Source organism: Bubalus bubalis, chromosome 5, assembly GCF_019923935.1.
Source record: "Bubalus bubalis isolate 160015118507 breed Murrah chromosome 5, NDDB_SH_1, whole genome shotgun sequence".
Classification (NCBI taxonomy): Eukaryota; Metazoa; Chordata; class Mammalia; order Artiodactyla; family Bovidae; genus Bubalus; species Bubalus bubalis.
Window position 1 is genome coordinate 39,008,460 of NC_059161.1, and position 23,881 is coordinate 39,032,340.

The 23,881-nt window shown below is 51.1% G+C and overlaps 2 protein-coding genes across 8 annotated transcripts; one reads left to right on the forward strand and one right to left on the reverse strand.

The window, feature by feature from the left end:
• The first annotated feature begins 5 nt into the window (after positions 1-5).
• On the forward strand, positions 6-17,904 carry FBXO6 (F-box protein 6). Of its 6 annotated transcripts, none has more exons than XM_006076742.4 (8): positions 6-142; positions 3,004-3,137; positions 9,450-9,683; positions 13,115-13,409; positions 15,487-15,592; positions 16,126-16,221; positions 17,138-17,273; positions 17,498-17,904. In XM_006076742.4, exons 4-8 carry the CDS (start codon positions 13,145-13,147, stop codon positions 17,669-17,671), a joined length of 777 nt encoding a protein of 258 aa, XP_006076804.1. In that variant the 5' UTR covers positions 6-142; positions 3,004-3,137; positions 9,450-9,683; positions 13,115-13,144; the 3' UTR covers positions 17,672-17,904. The 6 variants fall into 6 exon arrangements, with proteins under 6 accessions (XP_006076804.1, XP_006076801.1, XP_044798929.1 ...); XM_044942994.2 differs by having other exon boundaries at positions 9-142; positions 15,487-15,613; XM_044942995.2 differs by having other exon boundaries at positions 9-142; positions 9,498-9,683; positions 15,487-15,613.
• Positions 17,905-17,992: 88 nt separating this feature from the next.
• Positions 17,993-23,606, reverse strand: MAD2L2 (mitotic arrest deficient 2 like 2). 2 transcript variants are annotated; one of them, XM_006076736.3, is made up of 9 exons: positions 23,453-23,606; positions 22,953-23,004; positions 22,737-22,855; positions 21,067-21,138; positions 20,386-20,486; positions 19,511-19,605; positions 19,120-19,193; positions 18,574-18,666; positions 17,993-18,351 (listed from the first exon to the last, which is right to left on the reverse strand). In XM_006076736.3, the coding sequence occupies exons 2-9, from the start codon at positions 22,990-22,992 to the stop codon at positions 18,310-18,312; spliced, it is 636 nt and encodes a 211-aa protein (XP_006076798.1). In that variant the 5' UTR covers positions 22,993-23,004; positions 23,453-23,606; the 3' UTR covers positions 17,993-18,309. The 2 variants fall into 2 exon arrangements, with proteins under 2 accessions (XP_006076798.1, XP_006076799.1); XM_006076737.3 differs by lacking the exon at positions 21,067-21,138 and having other exon boundaries at positions 23,453-23,583.
• Positions 23,607-23,881: the final 275 nt, after the last annotated feature.

The following is a 23,881-nucleotide window of genomic DNA, read 5'->3' on the forward strand; positions in this document are numbered from 1 at the left end:
AGGAGCTGGGTCAGGAGGCGGCTCCGGCTTCCCCGGAAGGAGGAGAGAAGGTCAGTCCCCGCCGCTGAGCCGCCCGCCGCCTAGAAGAGAATGCTTGAGGTCTCGAGCTCCCCTGACGCGGCCCCAGACTCCCTGGCACACGGTGGGTGAAGGGATTCTGGCGCTGGGTTGGCGAGGTCTAGGAGCGGCCCAGCGGGAGGCGGCCGGAGCGCGGCGCGGTGACGCAGGCGCGGGGCGGGGCGAGAGCGCACTGCACCTAGGAGGCCGCAGGCTCCAGGCCGATCCCGAGCTCCGGTCCCGCGGAGCGCTCCGCCCCGTGCCCAGGTCTCAGCCCGGCCAGGGGACGGGTAGGGGGGCGACAGGCGCGGGAGGGGGCTTGGATGTCAGGCGCTGCGGGTCTCTGGGTCTCCCAATGTTGACCGCACCCGAGAACAACGTCACTAGCAGGCCGACACCCGCGGCAGGCGGAGAGAGACGGAGGGAGCCGCTTCCGGGCGTGGCGGGGGGCGTGGTGGGGGCGTGGTGGGGCGTGACGGGGGCGGAGCCAATCGCCGGGGTCTGGTCGCCGTTGCGCTTAATCCCTCGCCTCCCGAACTGGCTGTCCCGGAGCATCCTAGGCTTCCAGGGCCATTGCCGCCTCATCTTCAGAGCAGCGCCCTGGCCAGGAGACAGGAGACAGTCTAGGGACTCTGGTCACCGTCACGCCCGCGGGGCCTGGAGCGAGGCCAAACTTACCCAAGCCTCAGCTTCCTCTCTCGGAAATGGATTTAGTAACAGGGTCTCAAGGGGTTCTGGGGAGAATCTATGGAGAAAAGGCTAGTGCGTGGCTTCTGGACTGGTACGCAGGAAGCCCAGTAGGTGCGAGAGGCTGCCTCCTAGCGCTGATGTAGACGTTTCCACTTAAAGAGTGCCCCAGGATGACCTTCACCCACCGCCCACCCCCCGCTACCCCCTCTGCAGTCAGGCTTTGGGAATGGGGTCCAGTAATAACATGGGTTGCCTTGCCCTCCCTCAGGGGATCTTCTCGACCCAGGGATCGAACCCGCGTCTTTTATGTCTCTTGCTTTGGCAGGCAGGTTCTTTACCGCTAATGCCACCTGATGTTATTAGTCGCTCAGTCATGTCCAACTCTTTGCAACCCCACGGACTGTAGCCCACCAGTCTCCTCTGTCCATGGGATTCTCCAGGCAAGAATACTCGAGTGGGTTGCCATTTCCTTCTTCAGGGATCTTCCTGACCCAGGAATGGAACCTGGGTCTCCTACATTGCAGGCAGATTCTTTACTGTCTGAGCTACCTGGGAAGCCCAATATCATGGGACCAGACTTTGGACCACAGGTTAAGACCCTTCTAACTTGGAGATCCAACCAGTCCATCCTAAAGGAGATCAGTCCTGGGTGTTCATTGGAAGGACTGATGTTGAAGCTGAAACTCCAATACTTTGGCCACCTGATGGAAAGAGCTGACTGATTTGAAAAGACCCTGATGCTGGGAAAGATTGAGGGCGGGAGCAGAAGGGGACGACAGAGGATGAGATGGTTGGATGGCATCACTGACTCAATGGACATGAGTTTGAGTAAACTCCAGGAATTGGTGATGGACAGGGAGGCCTGGCATGCTGAGGTTCATGGGGTTGCAAAGAGTCAGACACGACTGAGGGACTGAACTGAACTTTGAGCCCAGGGACTTTTATTTGGTCTAAACAATGCTTTTAGAAGTTACCAACTTTTAAAAGTCGACAGATTTCAAGTTTAAAAAAAAATGTTTAAAATTTCTCCTGAAAAATGGGAAGACCTGGCCACAAGGAGTATTTTTCCATCATTGCCCAAGGGACTAGGGGACCATAGGAGCCAGGCTCGAGGCCAGAGTTTCAACAGTCTCTGTCCAGGCAGGGGCTCACCTCCCTTCCTGCATCCAGGAAACCAGGGTAGAGGTCTAGGGAGTGGCCCCACAGGACAGGGGCTAGGTCAGGAGGACTCTTTGGCTTCCCAGAGGGAGGAGGAAGCAGAGAGAAGGTGAGTCCTTGCAGGAGCTACATGTACCTTGTGGTGGTGGTGGTGGTGGTGGTTTAGTCACTAAGTTATGTCCACCTCTGCGACCCCATGGACCGTAGCCCACCAGGCTCCTGTCCATGGGATTTACCAAGCAAGAATACTGGAGTGGGTTGCCATTTCCTACTCCAGGGGATCTTCTCAACCCGGGGAAAAGTACTTTATTTATCTGTTTATTTTTTTCTCTGCTGCTGCTAAGTCGCTTTAGTTGTGTCCGACTCTGTGCGACCCCATTAGACGGCAGCCCACCAGGCTCCCCCGTCCCTGGGATTCTCCAGGCAAGAACACTGGAGTGGGTTGCCATTTCCTTCTCTAATGCATGAAAGTGGAAAGTGAAAGTGAAGTCTCTCAGTCGTGTCCGACTCTCAGCGACCCCATGGACTGTAGCCCACCAGGCTCCTCCACCCATGGGATTTTCCAGGCAAGAGTCCTGGAGTGGGGTGCCATCGCCTTCTCCGATTTTTTTTTTTCCCCTCTAGTAATGGTAAAATGCTTCTCCCTGGGCAGGTGCCAGTGTGCCCACCCTCATTTTTTATGGGATGAATGTGTTGAGAAGACTGTGAACAGTGTGAAAATTAATAAAGGGAAACTGATAGTACAATCCCAGCATCAAGAGGCATACTGGGCATTTCTGGCAGAAAGTGACAATACTGCTGCAAACAGAAAGCAAAAAAGATCTCCTTGTTTGGCAACAGCTCAGCCAGTGAGAGACTAACAACTCAACCAATGAAAAGCCATTATGCTTCCAACTCCTAGTATCTTCCAGTGAATTTTTTTGTTTATAACAGCCCCACCCAACTTTCCCTTCTCCTCTATAAAAAGAGTCCCTTCTCCTTTACCGGAGTAGGACTTGTAAGTAGCTTGCTGAAGTTGCATAGCCTGAATTACAGTTCTTTGCTGCTCCAAAATAAACCGGTTTTGCTAGTAAAAAAGTGACCATTTTACTGTTTTAGGTTAACTTACACGGAGGTTTCACGGAGATCCAGAGAAGACCTTCCAGCAACTCCAAGGCTGGTGAGCAAACAAGTGCCACAACTCAAGGAACCCACTGGGCTCACTACTTTCTTGCCAACCTGGCAGTTTGAGGGTAAGTTTTCCTCCTGGATCCGAGCTCCGCTCTTTCTGCAGCTCTCCAGGCTTTATTTGGGGGCTTCCCTAGTAGTTTCAGACGGTAAAGCATCGCCTGTAATGCAGGAGCCCTGGGTTCGATCCCCGGGTCAGGAAGACCCCCTGGAGAAGAAAATGGCAACCCACTCCAGTATTCTTGCCTGGAAAATCCCTATGGACAGAGGAGTGTGGCGGGCTACAGTCCATGGGGTAGCAGAGTTGGACACAACTGAGCGACTAACACACAGGCTTTATTTGGAATCAGTTTGAAGGCGCCATCCTTTTTTATTAAAGCCTTGTTTGTCTGTGCGTACTTGGTTAGCTCTTAGGCCTCACTCCATGTTGAAATCAGACTGCTCCTGGTGTAACTGTGCTAGCTTCCAGTCCAACTACTTTTGGAACCAGGCTTTTCCTATTGAAACTGTGCTGATATTTGGCCTGGGGGCTGTTTAAGAATGATTCTTTTGCTCGAGAAAAAGCCCTGAAAAATGGGATCCTAGTTATACAAAAATGTTTTGACGGTGCTCCCCTTTTCAGGGACCCGAGGCAATTTTATGTTAAAAGAAAAAAAAACCTGCTGTCTCTCCTTGTAAGCATTTTTAACTAAATGGACCAACTGAAACAGATGTAATTTAGAACATCAGTGACCAATGTAGGAAACTTTTGAACTCCCCAGATTTCCTTTCTTAAAATTGTTCAAAGTAACTGAGGCAAACATTAAAGACAAAACAGTTTCTGAGGTGTTTTTTTCCCTACCCTCTCTTCTTCGTCTGTGGATGCTGGCTCCCCGATGCTCCCTTGCTCTGAACCTATCAGAACATGCTCCTTAAAGTCAATCTTCTGAGGATTGAAATAAATCCCAGATTACCTATGTTCCCTGAACCAATTGTGAGCCATAGTTAAAGCGTTTCCTAAAGTAACTGAGGATCCCCCATAGGTTTGCTGGAGATTTTCATACAGTTTTTCAAACCTGCCAGTCTGGTTTCTCAGATTGATATCAATCCATGTGCTTGTTGGTGAGTGTCAAGTAAACACTGGATGAAAGTAGCCCCATGGGAACATTCTGGAAGGGTTTTAGTAGAGCAAAACCTACCTTTTGGCAAGTGGCTAGAACACTCAATGAAAACCTCCACTGAGCAATGACAGTAGCTTTTCCTAAGCCTGTTGACTGGAACGAAATGCAGCCTTACACACAAAAATCTGATGATTATTCTGTTTATGATTAGTCTAATCGAGCTAAGGTTAATTTTTTAAAATATATGTATTTTATTGACATATAGTTGACTTAGAGTGTTTCAGGTGCACAACAAGATTGTTCAGTTACACGAATACATATATTATTTTTGAAATTATTTTCCATCATGTGTTATTACAAGATATTGACTATAGTTCACTATGCTATATAGTAAACCTTTGTTGCATATCTATTTCTTAATTAGAAATCTATCATTCTATTCATACTAAGTCAAACAAGTGGAATCAAAATGTCATAAATTTTTTAGTTAGGCAAAAATTCGTAAGTTTTCTAAAGTATATATAATACATATTTGTATATGTATACAAAAGCTTTTCTACTACACTTGATAAAGGCTTGAGAAAGAACGTCAAAAAAAAAAGAGATGGAGATATTGGAGAACATAAACTAGATGAAATGGGAACACTGAATATGAAATAGAAAAAGTGAAACAAACTAGATACAAGTAAAAGATCATCATATAGCCCAGTTGTTTTTAAACAGTGACTGCCCATTAGAAGCATTTCTGGCGCTCTGGAGGGAAAAAGCAATCTCTGAGCATTTGTATGATTTCAGGTTATTTTTAAAGAAATATTCAACTTCCTTCAGATGTTGAGTCCCCTTGGGTAACCGTTACTTCCATGTTTATTAATGGACTGTATGGGGATCTTTTTATTTTAGTTAAAAGCATGAGAATGGAATGGGAAACTGTGTCCACTCTTAGATTCATTTGGCAAATCAGATTACTTGCTTCCTAAATGAGCCACCAGAAAGAAAGACCTCTAAAATTCTTAATCTTCAGCTCCAGCAACTGAAGGTCCCTAAACAGATCCAAAACCTTCTAGATTCTGGTATTGCAGAGAATCAGGGTATCAGAAAAAAGATTTTTACCCATTTAAGCATTTCAGGAGCTTTCAGTCTTCTCATCACATCTCTCATCAGCCTTTCCACTGTCCTTCTAATGCCCAGTGAGAGGGCTCCAAGAACTACAGGGGCTCTTCCCAATCCTCCCTGTTGATCAGCTCGACAATCCCACTGCTGGGCATACACACCGAGGAAACCAGAATTAAAAGAGACACATGTACCCCAATGTTCATCACAGCACTGTTTATAATAGCCAGGACATGGAAGCAACCTAGATGTCCATCAGCAGATGAATGGATAAGAAAGCTATGGTACATATACACAATGGAGTATTACTCAGCCATTAAAAAGAATACATTTGAATCAGTTCTAATGAGGTGGATGAAACTGGAGCCTATTATACAGAGTGAAGTAAGCCAGAAAGAAAAACACCAATACAGTATGCTAACACATATATATGGAATTTAGAAAGATGGTAACGATAACCCTGTATGCGAGACAGCAAAATGCGAGACACAGATGTATAGAACAGTCTTTTGGACTCTGTGGGAGAGGGAGAGGGTGGGATGATTTGGTAGAATGGCATTGAAACATGTATAATATCATATAAGAAACGAATCGCCAGTCCAGGTTCAATGCAGGATACAGGATGCTTGGGGCTGGTGCACTGGGATGACCCAGAGGGATGGTATGGGGAGGGAGGTGGGAGGGGGGTTCAGGATTGGGAACACATGTGCACCCGTGGCGGATTCATGTTGATGTATGGCAAAACCAATACAATATTGTAAAGTAATTAGCCTCCAATTAAATAAATCTAAATTAAAAAAAGAAACATCTCTCCAGATTAGGAAGGAACTTCTGTCCTTACTGAGAGCAGAGCCACACTCTTGGTGCTCAGCCCCACTGCAGAGAACTAATACAGTTCAGATAGGGGATCTCTAATAACCCTCAATAGGCTCCTGTCTCCAAGCCTTCTCCCTTTTGTTTGGGCCTTTTGAGAAATACACACCCATTCTCTTAGCTCCTCCAACTCCATTCATTATTAGGTTAAGGCTTCTTGGAAGAGTTTTATACCAGAATTTCTTCCTCCCAAAAGGAGGAAATAATTCTAGAATTTGACACTAGCCATCAAAATAGCCAGCCAAGTAAATGAAAAGACCTTTTGACATCTTTTATTTGTTCTGTGTCTAACACTACAGGGGCTGATTCTGGAAATACCAATTGTTTGTCCCTGATCAATCAACTACCACCCTCCTTAAGGGCCAAATCTCAAACTGATACTGGCAAAATTCACAGTGTACCTCCATTAAGATTCAAATAGATCCCTCTAAACTCTCCAGAATTAATCAATAGTCTATAAGTAAAAAAGCCCTTCAAGGTGTAAAGCCCATAATTGAAGATTTCAAGGCTCATGGTCTCATTATCCATTGCAATAGTCCCTGTAATACCCCTATTTTACCCGAGGGGTAAAACCTGGTTGCTGAAGATGGCTCATCCAGGACCTCCAAGCATCAAACACTGCTATCTCTCAACACCCAGTTATTCCTAACCCCCACATGCTACTGACATCTGTTCCCTGTAGAAGCAAGTTTTTCACTGCGATTGATCTATGCAGTGTATTTTTCAGTACTCCAGTTGATAAAACTAACCAGTAATCTTTTTGCCTTCACCTGGAATGGACAACAATACACCTGTACAGTGATGCCCCAGGGTTTCACAGAAAGTCCTTACTTATCACATATCTTGAAAGCTGATTTAGATGATATAAAGTTTTCTACAGATTCTGCTTTGTTAAAATACATAGATGACTTGCTCTTGTGCTCTCCTTCTCAAACCTCCTCACAGGAAGACAACATCCACTTGCTAAAACTTTGAAACATAAAGTCTCCAAAGAAAAACTGCACTTTGCTCAATTTCAGCTTTGATATCTAGATCATGTGATCTCAGAACAGGGACTATGTTTAGATCCAGATAGGCTCCATAATGGGCTTCCCAGGTGGCACTGCTGATAAAGAACCCACCTGCAAATGCAGGAGATGGAAGAGATGTGAAGTTCGATCCCTGGGTCGAGAAGGTCCCCTGGAGGAGGGCATGGCAACCCACTGCAGTATTCTTCCCATGGACAGAGGAGCTTGGCAGGCTACAGCCCATAGGGTTGCGAAGAGTCAGACAAGACTGAAGTGACTTACACTTGCACAACAGGCTCCATGACATCCTAAACTTCCCCAAATCAAAAACTAAGCACCAGTTATGAGGCTTTCTCAGCTCTCTAGTTACTACTGAAATCAGATTCCAAATTTCTCTCTATGGCTCAACCCTTACGTGATTTATTAAAAACCCATAAAGTTGACTCCGTTAATTGGAGAGGTCAAGATGATACAGCTTTTGAAGAATTAAAGAAAATCTTAATGAGACCACCTGCCCTTGAACATCCTAATCACCAGCTTCCCATTTTCTTCTTTGTGTATGAGAAGGCAGGGACTGTCCTCAGAGCACTCACCCAAAAACATGGGGACCATCATCGACCTGCAGGGTTTTGTAGCCAACAGCTGGACCCTGCGGTGCAGGGATACCTCCCCCCCACCTCCACCCATGTCTCAGCCATTCCTGCCACTGCCCTCTGCTTAAGGCCACTGAAGAGATAACCATGGGATTCCATTCAACCACGTTTGTACCCCAGGTAGTGGAAGCCCTCCTGAATTCTCATCCACTCAACACTTTTCAGTCAGTTGCCTCACCTCGTATGAAATCCTTTTGCTGACTGCTCCCCACATAACCCTTTCACATTTACTAACTTCAGCCCAGCTGCTCTTCTCCCCTCCTTCACCACGAAACCCCTGCACTGCCTGACCCTCACAGGTCACTCTTTGACTCCACATAATCATTTAGAGGAGATACCTCTAATCACTGCAGATTTTTCATGGTTTACTGATGGTCCTTATTTAAAGGGAGAAAATGGTAAATACTGTGCTGTGTATGCTATTAAAACTCCTTTTGATATTGTTGAAGCAACACCTTTGTTCATTGTTCACTGGCTAAATCCTGTCTGACTTTTTGTCACCCCATGGACTACAGTATGCCAGGCTTCCCTGTCTTTCACTGTCTCCCAGAGTTTGCTCAAACAATGTCCATTGAGTCAGTGATGCAATCCAACCATCTCATCCTCTCTTGCCCTCTTCTCCTCCTGCCCCCAATCTTTCCCAGCAACAGGGTCTTTGCATTAGGTGGCCAAAGTACTGGAGCTTCAGCATCAGTCCTTCCAGGGAATATTCAGGATTGATTTCCTTTAGGATTGACTAGTTTGATCCCCTTGGAACATCTTTACCTATGATTTAATTACCCTACAGGCTGAACTATATGTTCTCATGGAGGCTTCAAAGTTTAGCCAAGGCAAAACTGCTTACATTTATACTGACAGTATGCCTTTGGAGCAGCCTATGACTTTGAGATAACATGTGACCCCCTGGACTGTAGCCTGCCAGGTTCTCCTGTCCTTAGGATTTTCCAGGCAAGAATCCTGGAGTGGGTTGCCATTCCCTTCCTCCAGGGGATCTTCCCAACCCAGGGATCAATCCACCGTCTCCCATTTACCACTGAGTCACTGCTCAAGTCCCCACAGCTGATAAAAAGAGATATATTTTAATATTGTGTGTGTTAGTCACTCAGTTGTGTCCAACTCTTTGCGACCCCATGAACTATAGCTCGCTAGGCTCCTTTGTCCATGGGATTCTCCAGGCAAGAATACTAGAGTGGGTTGACATTTCCTTCTCCTGGGGATCTTCCCGACCCAAGGATCGAATGCAGGTCTCCTGCATTGAAGGCAGATTCTTTACCATTTGAGCTACCCGAGGAGCTCAGAAAAACAAAAATCTAAGTACATCAGCTACTGGAATACTGGAGTGGGTTGCCATGCTCTCCTTGAGGGGATCTTCCCATCTCAGGGATCAAACCCAGGTCCCCTGCACTGCAGGCAAATTCTTTAGCAGCTGAGCCACCAGGGAAGCCCAAGAATACTAGAGTGGGTAGCCTATCCCTTCTTCAGGGGATCTTCTCAACCCAGGAATCGAACCAGGGTCTCCTGCATTGCCTGCAGATTCTTTACCAGCTGAGCTACTATGAAGAACATTGCTCTAACAGAGCATTGTTATTTTTAATGGAAGCAATTAAGCCTTTATTATAAAATCTTCTTCATAGTGTGCTCTTGGGAGATGAAGACCTTAAGTATCACACCTTTCAACCTAGAGATTTCATCTATTGGAAAAGACACCTCAAGAAGGACTCTCTTCAGCCTCCCTGGAAAGGCCCCAGCTGCTGCTAACCTCCCCTTGTGCTGCCAGACTCCAGAGAACAGACTCTTGGATTCATGTGACGCATCTAAAGAAAGCACCAGACCCTGACTGGACCTGCACACCATCTGGTGACCTGAAGGTAAAGATTTCCTGGAATTGAAGCAGATGACATGCAATGAGGTGGCTTGCCCCAGATGTCTAGACAAGGCCTGTTAGAAGATTCAGTATTCACAGATGTGGCTGTCTTTCATCTAGACTATAAAACTGACCCTGGATTCTTAGCCAAATTGAGTCTCTACATTTGCAACCTACAATCTGTACCACTGATGAAACATCTGATTCCAAAGAGTTTCTTGGAGATAACAATACTGTCTAATTACTCCATGTTTATTCCTACACTGTGTCATTCCAAAGTTCTTGTTAATTCCTTCAGTTTTGAGCATAACTTTGCTTCCCAGTTGGCACTAGTGGTAAAGAACTCACCTGCCAATGCAGGAGACAAAAGAGATTCGGGTTCAATCCCTGGGTGGGGAGGATCCCCTGGAGGAGGGCAGGGCAACCCACTCTAGTATTCTTGCCAGGAGAATCCCATGGACAGAGGAGCCTTGTGGGCTACAGTCCATAGGATCACAAGAGTTGGACACAACTGAAGCGACATAGCAACAAATTGCTGTATTCACTCTTATAAGATACAGACTTTTAGATAGGAAATTCCTGAGACGTCTCCTCCTGCCCACCCATCCCCCTTGATACTTAAATGTGACCACAGTGGGTGTCCAATATGTGCACTTTCCCTCTGACATAGGACAAGACACTCAGGAAAGGTCCTTCCTGGCATCCAGGGTCAAAAGGTGATTGAATGCTAGTTAAAAAAAAAACAAAAAACCCTGAGTCTTGATCAGAGATGCTCTTGGAGAAAGATCTTGATCAAAAGAGAGAAATGTGAAAATTAATCAAGGGAAACCTTATTAAAATGGACTGGGGAGGACAGAAAGGGGAGTACTTGACAGTCAATACACATCCCAACAGAAAGAATCAATACAGATCTCTAGTAGGAAGTAACGCTACTAGCGCCAGCAGAGGGAAGAAAATTTTTCTCCTTTCCTGGCAACAGCTTAGCCAATGGGAGACTGTCACAACTCAGCCATTGAAAAGTCACCATATTTGGAACTCCCAGTTTCCTCCAGCAAGCTTTATAACTGTCCCTCCTGACTTCCATGCCTCTTCTATAAAAGAATTCCCTCTCCTTTGCTTGGGCTTCCCTTGTGGCTCAGCTGGTAAAGAATCCGCCTGCAATGCAGGAGATCTGGGTTCTGGGTTGGGACGATGCCCTGGAGAAGGGAATGGCTATCCACTCCAGTATTCTGGGCTGGAGAATTCCATGGACTGTATAGTCCATGAGGTCACAGTCTGACACGACTGAGGGACTTTGACTTCACTTTCTCCTTTGCTTAAGAAAATGTACAAGTGTTTCACCAGTTGTATGTCCCAAATTGCAATTCTTTGCCAGTGTTAGTGTTAGTCTCTCAGTTGTGTCTGACTCTTTGTGACTCCATGGACTGTACCCCACCAGGCTCCTCTGTCCATGGACTGTTCCAGGCAAGAATACTAGAGTGGGTTGCCATGCCCTCCTCCAGAGGATCTTCCCGACCAAGGGATCGAACTTGGGTCTCCCACATTGCAGGCAAATTGTTTACTGTCCGAGCCACCAGGGAAGCAGTTCCTTGCCACTCCCAAATAAATCTCTTTTGCTGGTAAAATATCTGGCTGTTTTATTGTTTTACATTAACAACTGCTTTTTTGGCCAAAGTCACAATGGAAAATGAGAAGTCTCCCCAGTGTCCCTACATATGGGAGGAGACTATTCCCTCCCCGCAGCGTAAGCAGATAAGGCCTGAGTGATAGGGCTACAGGCCCACCGCACCCCACCCCCTGAGGGAATCCCCTTAGACAGCTGGATAACCACGACCCCCCCAGGCAAGATTCAGGCCAAGGTGGTGACACCACTCTAATTTTCCCAAACCCTGTGCAATTCAGGGCTTCCTTGGTGACGAATCTGCAATGCAGGAGATCTGGGTTCAATTCTTGGGTCGGAAAGATCCTCTGGAGAAGGAAATGGCTACCCACTCCAATATTCTTGAGTGGAGAATCCCATGGACAGAAGAACCTGGCAGGCTACAGTCCACGGGGTCACAAAGGAGAGTCAGACATGACTAAGCAACTAAACTAGAACAAAAGAGCTAATGATGCTGTGGAGCACTTCTCGACCAGCCTTGTGCTCAATGCTTTACTTGTACCCACTCAGTCCTCCCAGCCCTTTTGAGGTCAGGACAGCTACTACCTCCATTTGGGGCAGTGAGGAGGATTACTTTTCCAGGACAGGGAAGCCTGGTGCGCTGAAATCCATGGGGTCGCAAAGAGCTGGACATGACTTAGCAATTAGACAACAATCTTCCCAGATAATCATTGAAGACCACAACTAAAACACAAGCAATCTTATATCTTCACCCTCAATCTGCTTTTCAGTTTCTGGGCATTTCAGAGTGACCTGAAGCCCAAGCCAGAACTGTCTGGGGGTGGGGGTGGGGTGGGGAACCTCCTCAAGGGGATATTTATCACATTCGTTTTCTAGGCTAAAGTGAACAATTTGGGGAGAGGAAGTTTGTTATCTCGGGACTAGCCCATTACTTAAGTTGTGAGCTAGTCTGTGGATGCAATAAAGATTTTATATTCTAACGGTGAATTCACAGCATTAAAATATCACTGAAACCTTTTGCAGAGCTTACAGACAACAGCATGGTCTTGGCAAAATCTTACAGTTCATCAGGCCCATCAACTAAAAATTAAGCCATTAATTTTTAATGGGGGGATGGAGCCTCTTAAAAAATTAGTACCTGAAGACTTTATCAATATTATTGCACTCTTTCAAATATGCATAACATGTGACCACTTTATTGTGAGGGTCTACCGTATACTAATGTGCGTGCTGCTAAGTCGCTTCAGTCGTGTCTGACTCTGTGCGACCCCATAGACGGCAGCCCACCAGGCTCCCCCGTCCCTGGGATTCTCCAGGCAAGAACATTGGAGTGGGTTGCCATTTCCTTCTCCAATGCATGAAAGTGAAAAAATAAAGTGAAGTTGCTCAGTCGTGTCCAACTCCCAGCGACCCCATGGACTGCAGCCCACCAGGCCCCTCCGTCCATGGGATTTTCCAGGCAAGAGTACTGGAGTGGGGTGCCATTGCCTTCTCCGCTAATGTGTGTACTCAGTCGCTAAGTCGTGTCCGTTTGAAACCCCATGGACTGTAGCCCGACAGACTCCTCTGTCCTTGGGATTTCCCAGGCAAGAATATTGGAGTGGGTTGCCATTTCCTTCTCTGGGGGATCTTCCTGACCCAAATCCATGTCTCCTGCGTTTCCTGCATTGGCAGGTGGATTCTTTACCACTGAGCCACCTGGGAAGCCCACCGTGTACTAGAAGGGGGCTCAGATGTTTCCTGGCCTGGGTTCCTGGGGATCTGTGGGGTCCACCTTCCTGGTCAGAGCTCATGACCAGTGTTGCTCCCCACAGGCCTGTGTGTGCACCTCACCCCCCGCAGCCATGGCCCTGGTCAGCATCAACCAGCTACCCGAGAACATCCTGCTGGAGGTGTTCACGCACGTGCCCGCCCGCCAGCTGCTGTGGAACTGCCGCCCTGTATGCTGCCTCTGGCGTGACCTCATTGACCTCATGTCCCTCTGGAAGCACAAGTGCCTGCAGGAGGGCTACGTCACCGAGGACTGGGACCAGCCTGTGTCCGACTGGAAGGTCTTCTACTTTCTGTGCAGTCTCCGCAGGAACCTGCTGCGCAACCCGTGTGCCGAAGGTGAGCAGGGGCTGCTTCCCTCCCTTTCCTGAACCTCAGGACCTTTGCACTTGCTGTTCTCACACTACCTGGACTGTTCCCTCACCCCCCTGCCCCAACACTGTCACGTTCCCTTGGTCCTTCTCATCCATCAGATCTCAGTTCAGAGATGTGCCCTGATCCTGCATCTGAAAACAGTGTCCCCCACCTCTGTCACATCGCCCCATTTCCTTCCTTCATTGCACTGGTCATAACCTAGAATTACTCAATCTCTTGGTTTTTTTTTTTCCCCCTCTGCTACAAATTTCAAGTTCCTGGGGCCTGACAGATCTTGCCACTTGGCACCCTGTGTCCACATAGCAAGTGCTCAGGACACATTGGTTGAATGAATGAGCATACACCCGGCCCCCCTTCCCATCTGGTTCAGTCTTTGCTGCCTAAGGGCTGTGTGCAAGCTGGCTATGCACCTGGTCTGAGTCATTATCTTCCTGTCACCTCATGATACAGAGGAGGAATTTTGAGAGGTGACTACGATCACGTGGTTTGAGGCTCCAGTTTTGCTTACGTTCTCTTTTATTTGCCAGGGTTTGTTTATTTTTTTCCCCTTTGTTAGCACCTTCATTTCATATCAGACATCATGGTTCCTGCTGGGATATAGCAGCAACTGATCAAGAGGCCTAGTCTGTATGCTTAGAACCCTTTTCATGCTTGTTTTCTCTCTCTGTTCTCACGAGCATCATGTACGTTAGCCAAAGAAAAAAGGTAGGGTCCATTTTATAGATGGGGAGTATGAGCCCCCCCCAGGATGAGTGTCTTGCCCAAAGATCTAGAACTGCCCAGCTTCTGGAGTCTGGTCCTGACTACTAAAGTTCCTCAGCCCCGTAGACAGCGCTCCACTCAGTCTCCTGGCCTGCCCCCAATTCTACTCAGAAGCTGCCCAGCAGGTCCAGGCCACCAGCTTGGCTCATCCAGCCCTGCAGAGCCGGCCACCCAGCCTTGCTCAGCTCTCCCCGTGGGCCTGCCCTGGGCAGTAGCCCAGCTCCTGGATTTCTGAATTCTTCCGGTTCTCTGCTGGGGGGCCCCCAGGGAACCTGGGGAATAGATGTGGGCTCCCAGTAGAGGGAGTGGTGTAGTAGTGTTAGTCGCTCAGTTGTGTCCAACTCTTTGCGACCCCTTGGACTATAGCTCCCCAGGCTCCTCTGTCCATGGGATTCTCCAGGCAAGAATGCTGGAGTGGGTTGCCATTCCCTTCTCCAGAGGATCTTCCTGACCCAGGGATTGAACCCAGGTCTCCTGCACTGTAGGCAGATTCTTTACCATATGAGCTCCAGGGAAGTCCTAGTAGAGGGAACAAAGGAGTAATTTGGAAAAGCTCCCCTGGTGATTGTTCTGGAAAGCCTGGAGAGGAATCACTGTTTCGGGGGAGACAGAAAGGACAGCCTTATGCCTCCAAACCTACTCTGCCAACCTGGTGGGGAACCTGTCTGCAAATACACAGTTACTACACGGCACCAACCCAGAGGATGCCCGGACCCGAGTCCCCCGTCCTGCCCAGGGCAGCAGGTTCCCACCACCCACCAGCAAACCCCCCTTGGATCTCAGTTCCGTAGTTGACTTCCCAGACGTTGACATCGGGAGGACTGCCAGAAAGTGGTCTGAGGTGGGATGAACTCAAACTAACTGTTCAGAACAGAATTACCTTCACGGGCCCTGCGTCATTCAGTGGTTTGAGAACTGAAACTTGGGTATTTCCCAGAGCCCCCCTGGCAATACGGAAGTGAGGAAAGTTTGGTTTAGAATTTCTGCTTATACTTTTTTTTTTTTTTGCCCCCAGCTTCACGTCAGGAATTTAGCCAGTCAGAAACAAAGTGGGAAAGTGGGAGGGGAGGGTCCCAGATCAGAGCTGATGTGATGAGCACAGGTCGGAATGTGGAGCAGTGGGGGGTGGGTCTTTGCAGGGTGGCTTCAAAGTGGCGTGGGGGGCATGCCTTGAGATCTGAGCCTCCCCAACCCCTGCCCTGCCTCCCAAGACCAAGTGGAGAGGGCCAGACTGAGCATTCACACAAGGGATCTCCCTGGGGCTTCTGTTTTTTCCTAGAGGATATGAAATCCTGGAAAATCGACTCCAACGGAGGGGACCAGTGGAAGGTGGAGAGCCTCCCCGGAGCACATGGCACAGGCTTTCCTGACTCCAAAGTCAAGAAGTACTTTGTCACGTCCTATGAGTAAGACAGAATGAGTCGAGAAGCTGTGTGGAAGGAGGGTCCAGACACCTGCCAAATCCCAAGGCCTAAGTGAGGGCCTGCCTATGAAGCTCCAGGGAGAGGGTTCCCAAAACCAGCTCAGGGTCTACTGCTGCCTAGAGCAGGAGTCAACTCAGCAGCCACGTTAAGAGACAGCAGGGGTGGAGAGCAGATTGAGGAGGCAGGGAGCCTGTTTCGGTGGTGAGGCTAAGTCAAGGGAGATACAGGCTGTCCCCAGTCTAGGGACCTGAGTTTACAGGTGCCCTCCTTAGGGTGCTGGGAGACTGGGCCTAAGGACTGGGATGGATGCAGCCCAACACAAGTGGGTCAGGCTCCCCGCATGTTCCCCACGGGGCTGCCAGGAAGCAGGAGCCAGAGTCCACAGCAGCAGTGACTGGCCTGCAGCGATCGAGCGGGGACTGCTGGGTCCCTTGAACTACCCTCCTGGGTCCAGGCCGTGCCTGCAAACACATGCCTTTCCCTCTGCTCCCCAGCCTGTGTCTCAAGTCCCAGATAATAGACCTCAAAGCCGAGGGCTACTGGGAGGAGCTACTGGACAAGTTCCGGCCGGACATCGTGGTTAAGGACTGGTGAGTGGGGGCCCTCACCTGAGTCCCACACTCCTCAGCCCTCCCTCTTTTCTTCCTGAGATCCCCTGTAGGGAGTGCCTGCTGAACCCGGCAGTGTCCTGGGGCACGGGCTGCCCTCCTTCCTGCTGACAGAGCCAGCACTTACTCATTCAACACCTGCCTCCCACCACCACCACTGCCCTGCACCAGCAGATTTTAACCCCAGTTTACAGATGGGGAGACTGAGGCCTACAGATGTGTTGTCAAAAACAGGCACGGGAGCAAAAGACACCAGAACCCAGCCTCCTTGGACCTCACAGATACTCACATGCCTCCTTGCCTGTCTGCCGCCCCTGCCCCTTTAACCATTCATCCCACAACTCTATCCCAAGCTCCTGTTCTGTGCCCAGTGCTTTGAAACACTCTGGCCTGGCTCAGGGCAGAAGCTGAGCCTCAGTGCCAACCAGGCCCACCACTCTGAGGGTAGAGGGTGGGGTTTGAGGTGCGCAGAGCTACAGAGGTTTCGGAGGGTACAGTGGGGCTGACCAGAGGCTGAGCTCTGTGCCAGCCCCATCACACAGGCCCTCCCTCCCAAACCTCCATTAAAATGTACAGGTGACACACACCTGACAGCCCAGGCCTTTATCTCTGTAGACAGCCTGTTGCTTTTTAGGTTGAAAAAAAAAAGATTACATTGAAATCTCCACTGGAACACCCAAGAAGGTTGTTGCCCCTTTTCTCAGATGGGCTCATTGAGGCCCAGAGCAGACTGTACTCCAACGGGCACAGTGGGGCACAGGGAGCACTGCAGCCACCTGGGCCTCATGGGCAGAGCAGGGCAATGAAACTCGGGGCCCCAGTTAATGGGCCTGCTGGTTGCCTGATTCCAGGGCCGCCTGTCTTGGGGTCCCCAGTCCTGAGCCCCGCCCTCCCACAGGTTCGCCCCTAGAGCAGATTGTGGCTGTACCTACCAAATCCGAGTACAATTGGCCTCGGCCGACTACCTCGTCCTGGCCTCCTTCGAGCCCCCGCCCGTGACCATCCACCAGTGGAACGATGCCAAGTGGACAGAGGTGAGGCCTCACCTGCTTGCCCCTCACCACCTGCTTCTCCCAAGGCCAGGATGGCAGGAAATCAGGGGCAGCCCCAGGGCCTGGAATGCCCCAGTCCACTGCCTGGAGCTCCTGCCTTCTGGCCGGGAGGCTCTCCCTTGCAGGACCTGGCTCCACCCTTCCCTTCTCCAGCTCAGCCGTCATCTCTCCAGTCCTAGTGATTGCTCTCTTTCCCCTCCCTCCAGGTTTCCCACACCTTCTCGGATTACCCTCCAGGCGTCCGCCACATCTTCTTTCAGCACGGGGGCAAGGACACCCAGTTCTGGGCAGGCTGGTATGGGCCCCGTGTCACCAATAGCAGCGTTGTCATCAGCCACAGGGTGACCAGGAACCCGCCCCACGCCGTGGCACAGCCCTAGACCTTGCCGGGGCCAGAGGAGCCACCCCACCTTCCCTCCACACTCCATCTCCATAAGCCATCTCTGACTGTCCTCTGACAGCCATCCATCCGTCCTCTGCCTGGGCCAGCCGAGTGCCAAAGTTCCCTTGCAGGCAAGAGCTGAGCCTGTAGGGGGCAGCCCCAGCTCTGACCTGGGCTTACTGTCACATAGCTCTGACTTTTTGTTGTAATAAATGTTTTCAGCAAAACTCACCTGGGACGGGGCCAGGGGTGGGGCTACAAGGTCCTTGGCACTTGGGCAGAGAAGCAGCCCCTTCCCTCCAGATAGTGACAGCGCGGCTCAGCCCTGGGAGCTCTTTATTGAAACAACTCACAGCACAGCATTTGAGACAGACAGCGTTGGCCGGCCAAATCCCAGAAGGCTGAGAAACTGAGGTCCCAGCATTCTTCCCTGCCCTCCTGGCGGAGAAGGGAGCGATTCCTCCATGAAGGCAACCAGGCCTGAGCAGCCCAGGGCTGGAGGCGGGGGTGGTCCATACACAGAGACAATAAGAGCACTTGGAATCAGGGTGGCCCTGCAGCACGGCCCAAGGCTGGGCCCCCAAAGTCTGACAGTCGTGGCTTTCCTGGGGGGTACTGGGGAGGGCAGGTGCACCCTCAGCTGCTTTTATGCGCCCGCTCTTCTACATAGAGCTGCATCTGATAGACAGGAACAGACACCATAGTCAGACGGACAACCAGGGCACCTCCTTTGGGGAACCCATGGGGTCTCCGCCTAGGGTGGGGCTGTGTGGCCACTGCCAGGGGTTAAGAGAAGAGGGGATTGGGAGCCTTATGCCAGGCATGCCCTGTCGTTTCCCCTGAGCCTTTGTCCACAAGCCATCTGGTGAGGCCTCAGCACAGGGGCCCCAAGCGGCTCACCTTTAAGATGTCTGATGTCATGGTCTTTAGAGGTATCAGTCGGGGGTCGTGCATGTGGACATCCTGCTCATCTGCCAGGATCCAGGGGAAGTCCTGGGGAGGGGACCAAGGGAAGGGTGGCAGGGGGCCAGCTCGCCCATCTTCACTTTGCTCCCCACTCCCCTTCCAGAACTGGCATCCTCAGACATCAGGAAGCATCAGAGCCACCAGAGAATTGCCGTTCTGCAGAGTCCCAGGTTCCCCCACCAGAAAAACCTAGTCTGTAGATCTGAGCTGGCCTGGGAGCCCCAGTGACTCAACATGTCCCAAACACCAGTTCGGAAACTGGATCGAGGCTCCCCTCCTCTCAGCGCTGAGTGCCCAGGTGGGGCACTGACAAGGTGGTGACCACAGAGCTGATGCAGGAGAGCTACTGATTCCAGGCGCTGCCATAAGCAGTGTGATGAGTACCCTGCCGAGGCAACACCCCTGCTCACACATAACTCTGATTCTCAACACCTCCCAACTGTCTCCTGCCCACCCTCCTACACCAGTCCCATCTCTCACCTTGATGACCTGGATCTTCTCCATGTTGCGAGTGGCAGCTTCTCTCGTGTGCACTAAGACGGTGAAGGTACAGCCTAAAAAGGCCAGAGTTCGGTCAAGCCTGGGCCACCCCATGCCTGCCACTGGACACGGCCTTTTCCCACACAGCCTAACTGGCACGGCAGCCCCACAGAGTGTGAACCCAGTGCTCAGACAAGACACTCAACAGGGAGACTTAACCCCAGGTGGAGTCAATCAGGGAGGCCTCCTCAAGTAGGAGGGTTCTTAAGAGGGGTTCTACAAGGCAGGAAGGAAGAGAGGAGGCTTGGTGCAGCCAAGCAGGGACCCAAGGACACAGGCCAACACGGAGCCATGGAAATGCCCAGGGAAGAAGGGGTGGGGACGAGCACACCTGGGGGGTTGTGGTCCAGAACAGCATCACACACACTGATCTTCAGGATGAAGGCTCGGAGCAGCTGTTCCACGTGAGACAGCAGGGAGTCGGAGCTGGGAAGGAGAGAGGAGGAGGGTCTCCCAGCACATGGGCGTCCCCCCTCCCACTGGCAGGCAATCAACCCTGGAAGCAGCCCTGGGGGTAGAGGGCCTGGCGCTTCTGAAGGCCTGCCTACTTGATTCCACATGGCTAAAATCCTCTGGGGAGTTTAAAACCAAAGCCTTGTCCCATCCCAGGCTAATTAAGTCAGAACCGGTTGGTGGTGAGCATAAGGAACCCTAGTAGGTGGTTCTAATGTGCAACCCAGTCTAAGAACCAGGACACCAGGCCAGGAAGGGACAGGGCTTGCTTGAGGCCACACAGCAAATAGGGACAGATTCTAGTGCCCTGACCTTACCACAGGAAGCTGGCAGCTGACCAACCCAACACAGCCACCCAAGGTCAACTTCTAGTTGACTATGGACTGGATGCTTGACTGGGAAGTCAGGAAACTGGGTCTGTGTCCTGGCTCTGGGTGACCAGGTCAAGATCATCTGAGAACCAGGACACAGTTGATTGATTTCTGCATCTATAAAATGAGGTTGGGACCAGCCATTTGCCAATGCCGTGATTTTCCAGGTGTGATACAGAAGGGACTTCTGTGTAACCTGTGTGACGTCCACAGAGACTGCTGGGTGGCCAGCTGTGGCTCGGCCACTAACAGGCCTCATTAGGGTGGCACACCTCACCACGTGTCCTCCCGGGCCTTTAGCAAGGCATTCGGGGGTTGCCTTAAAGGGGTTAGAGTAGGGGTATTGCTAGGGAGCCTGTGGATGGGGAACAAGGCAGCGCACCTGATGGACAGCAGCGGGGGCTGGGTGATTTCAAAGACGAATTTCTCCACTGGGCGGTGCTCCTTGTCCAAAATTACCACCACCACTTTCTCCACGTCATTCTGCAAGGACAAGAACCCCCTCCTCCAGAGCTGGGTCCCTGCCTCCCCTTTCCCCCGCCCACTCCACTCCCTGCAACCTCCTCCCTGCCCAGGGAAGGTTGGGAAAGACACTCGCAGTCCTGCTCAGCTTCCAGGCCCAGAGTCCCTGGGATCCCAGAAAGAGGTTTGAGAAGTTGAGCAGGCACCCCAGTGGTACCCACGGAGAGGAAAGGATGCTGGGTCCCATTGTGATGCTAGGATGTCTCAGGGAGCAGAACAGATAGAGGGAGGAATCCCTGAAGGGCCAAGCCCAGACAGAACTTGGGGCAGAGGGAGAGAAAGGAACTTGGGAGAACGACCCAAAACCCTCAAGGCAGGTCCCACTCAGCGAATTCCAGGAACAAGGCTCCAGGCCCAGCATGCCTTGAACATACCCACATGCCCTGGGGCCTGTCCCTGGGCAAGGGTGGTCTCCAGAGAGCAGGGAATAGGCTTCTGGGTGTTATTAGTCATATGGACCCGAAAGTGTCCCAGCATTGCCCCATCCTGGAGCATGGAGGGGCACTGGAGGCAGGGTAGGCTGGGGTCCTGGTGTTCTCACCTTCTCCAGGAGTGGCTTGACGCAGTGCAATGTGTCCTGGATATACTGGTTCAGCTCCGGGTGACAGGACATCTACACACAACCCCCACGATGGCTGGTGAGGTTGCAGCACTGATGGGGGGACCCCTGACACCCTCTCCAGCTGCCCAAGGCCCTGCCTGCCTTTGGAGAAAGGCCCAGCTGTTCCCTAGGGCTCCCCACTAAGAGACAGACTACCCATCATGAGGCTAAGAACTGAACTATCCACAGAGGGGAAGAAGTTAGAAGATCCTAAGAATTCAGTCCCAACATCAGCATTTAATACAGCATCAGGAGTTCCTAATGCGAGGCCACTGAGCTCCTCCAGAGTCTAAGATGTCTCTAAATTGTGGAGGTTTGAGTAAACGGGCATTTTTCCAGAGAAGGGATTCAGGAATTTAATCCATTTTCAAACATTAAGAATCTGGAACTAAGGACCTGAGTGGCCTCAGGCTTAACTCCTCTTCCTTACTTCATCTGTGGAAGATCTCATTTAAAAAGAAAAAGGGAGGATTAAGTGAGACAAGTACCTAGTATACAGTGTTGTTTAGTTGTTAAGTTGGGTCTGACTCTTGCGACCACATGGGCTGGAGCCCACCAGGCTCCTCTATCCATGCACTTCTCCAAGCAAGAATATTGGAGTGGGTTCCCATTTCCTTCTCCAGGGATTTTCTGGACCCAGGGATTGAACCCCGATCTCCTGCATTGGCAGGTGGATTCTTTACCACTGAGCCACCAGGGAAGCATGCTACACAGTGGGTACTCAGTAAGTGCTGATTCTTTTTTTTCATTCTCCCTATATATCTTTTTGTTGTTTTTTGTTTCCCACCCCCACCCATATCTTTTAAGCTTCCACCACCTTCCAGTGTTCAGTCACTGCTACTGCTGCTGCTAAGTCGCTTCAGTCGTGTCGGACTCTGTGCGACCCCATAGACGGCAGCCCACCAGGCTTCCCCATACCTGGGATTCTCCAGGCAAGAACACTGGAGTGGGTTGCCATTTCCCTCTCCAATGCATGAAAGTGAAAAGTGAAAGTGAAGTCGCTCAGTCGTGTCCGACTCTAGCAACCTCATGGACTGCAGCCTACCAGGCTCCTCCGTCCATGGGATTTTGTAGGCAAAAGTACTGGAGTGGGGTGCCATTGCCGTCTCAGAGTGTTCAGTCATTTGTTCTAATATTTACTGAGTGCTTTCTAAGGGGCCAGAACTTCTAGAGGCTGATGATACAGTCACATGTATTTACTGCTTCCTGTGCCTTTTAACCTAAAACAAACTGTTACAATTAGGGTAAATGCGAGGACAGAGAAGGTGCCTGAGTTTATAGGAATCCCCTCCAAACTAACCATTCATCAGATTCAGGAGACCTTTAAAAATCAAAGATGGCGGGACGGGGGGACTCTAATCAGAGGAGCTGGTCCCTAACTTCTGGCAAGGGGAATTCCCAGTTCAGAGAGGAGGGAAGGAGATGCCATGGCAGTGAGGGATGGGAGGTTGTGGAGCTATTAGCTGCTTCTGTGAACTAGAAGGCAAGGTCAGGCCGCTGAGGAATGAGGGCGCTGAGCCTGAAGGTGGAACAGAGTTAAAAATCCCCTCTCCATCCGCACTGTGATTCGGAGGTGACCCAGTGCACCCAACTTGGCTGTGGGGGCTCACCTGGACAGGCACGTTGTACTTCTTACGCTTCTGGAAGATGCCCACCGGGTAGACCTCACGCACGTAGAGGATCAGGTGCACCGCCACCTCCAGGAACTCGCAGAGCACATCGGCCACCACTGAGAGGGGGACAGAACCCGGTGCGCTCGTGGAGGGCGGGGGAGCCCGCTAGCCCTGGCCCTCCCTCGCCCCCTGCCCCAGGTCCAGCCTCCCTACCTTGACCAAAGTTGAGGTCCTGTCGCGTGAGCGTGGTCATCCTTCCCGACACCTGGGGGGTGGGGCAGGAGCTAGTTCCAGAGGCCCAGGCAGCCGCAGGGCCCGCCCACTCCCACTACCCCTCCCCTCGACCTGGGAGGGAAACCGGGTAGGGCTGCCCGTCCCTTCTCATAGAACCAGAGCAGCTGGGAAAGCGCACACCCCCCACCCCCACCCCCGCCCCACGCAGGTGTTAGAGCTGGGAGGCAGCCTAACGCCTGCGATCAGCCTCCGTGCTCTGGCCGCTTCGGCCTGCAGTCTTGTGGCGCTAGGAAAGGCCAGAATTGTGCCCGCATAAAAGGGCACGGCAGCGGCCGCAGAGGGAACAACTGGATGCGCAGGGCCGGGAACATAGAACTGGACACGCGGAAAGCGAAACTAGGCTGGAATTAGGACTTCACCCCCTGCGAGGCTGGATTCCTCCCCTGCGAGAATCCCGCCCCTCCCCTCTCTCCCCGTACCGGCTCCGGCCTCAATTCCCGGCTAGGGGCCCGGCCCCCAGCGAGGGAGACCACGGATCGGGTTACTCCCGCGCGCCTCCCGCTCAACCCGCGGCCAGGGCGCCGCTCCGTGACGTCCGCGGCGCTCCGCCGGGTCCTAAGGCCGGCTTCCAGCCACGCCCACTCCCCGCTCAGCCAACCACGGGTGCGGGAGGGAGGGGCTGTCAGAGGGGTGGGCCCTGTCCGGGCGCCAAAATGATCCCAAGTCCGCTGATGCTGCGCCACGCCGCTTCCTTTCAATTAAAGGTGAGCGCAAAAAAAAAAAACACACACACAACTTTGGTCTCCACATCGGATCGCAACTTATTTTCCTCCTCAGGGCATTTCTCTCGCTTTAGGACATAAGGGACGAGGGCGGGTAGGTGTTGCTGGTGAGAGCCACTGTAGGTC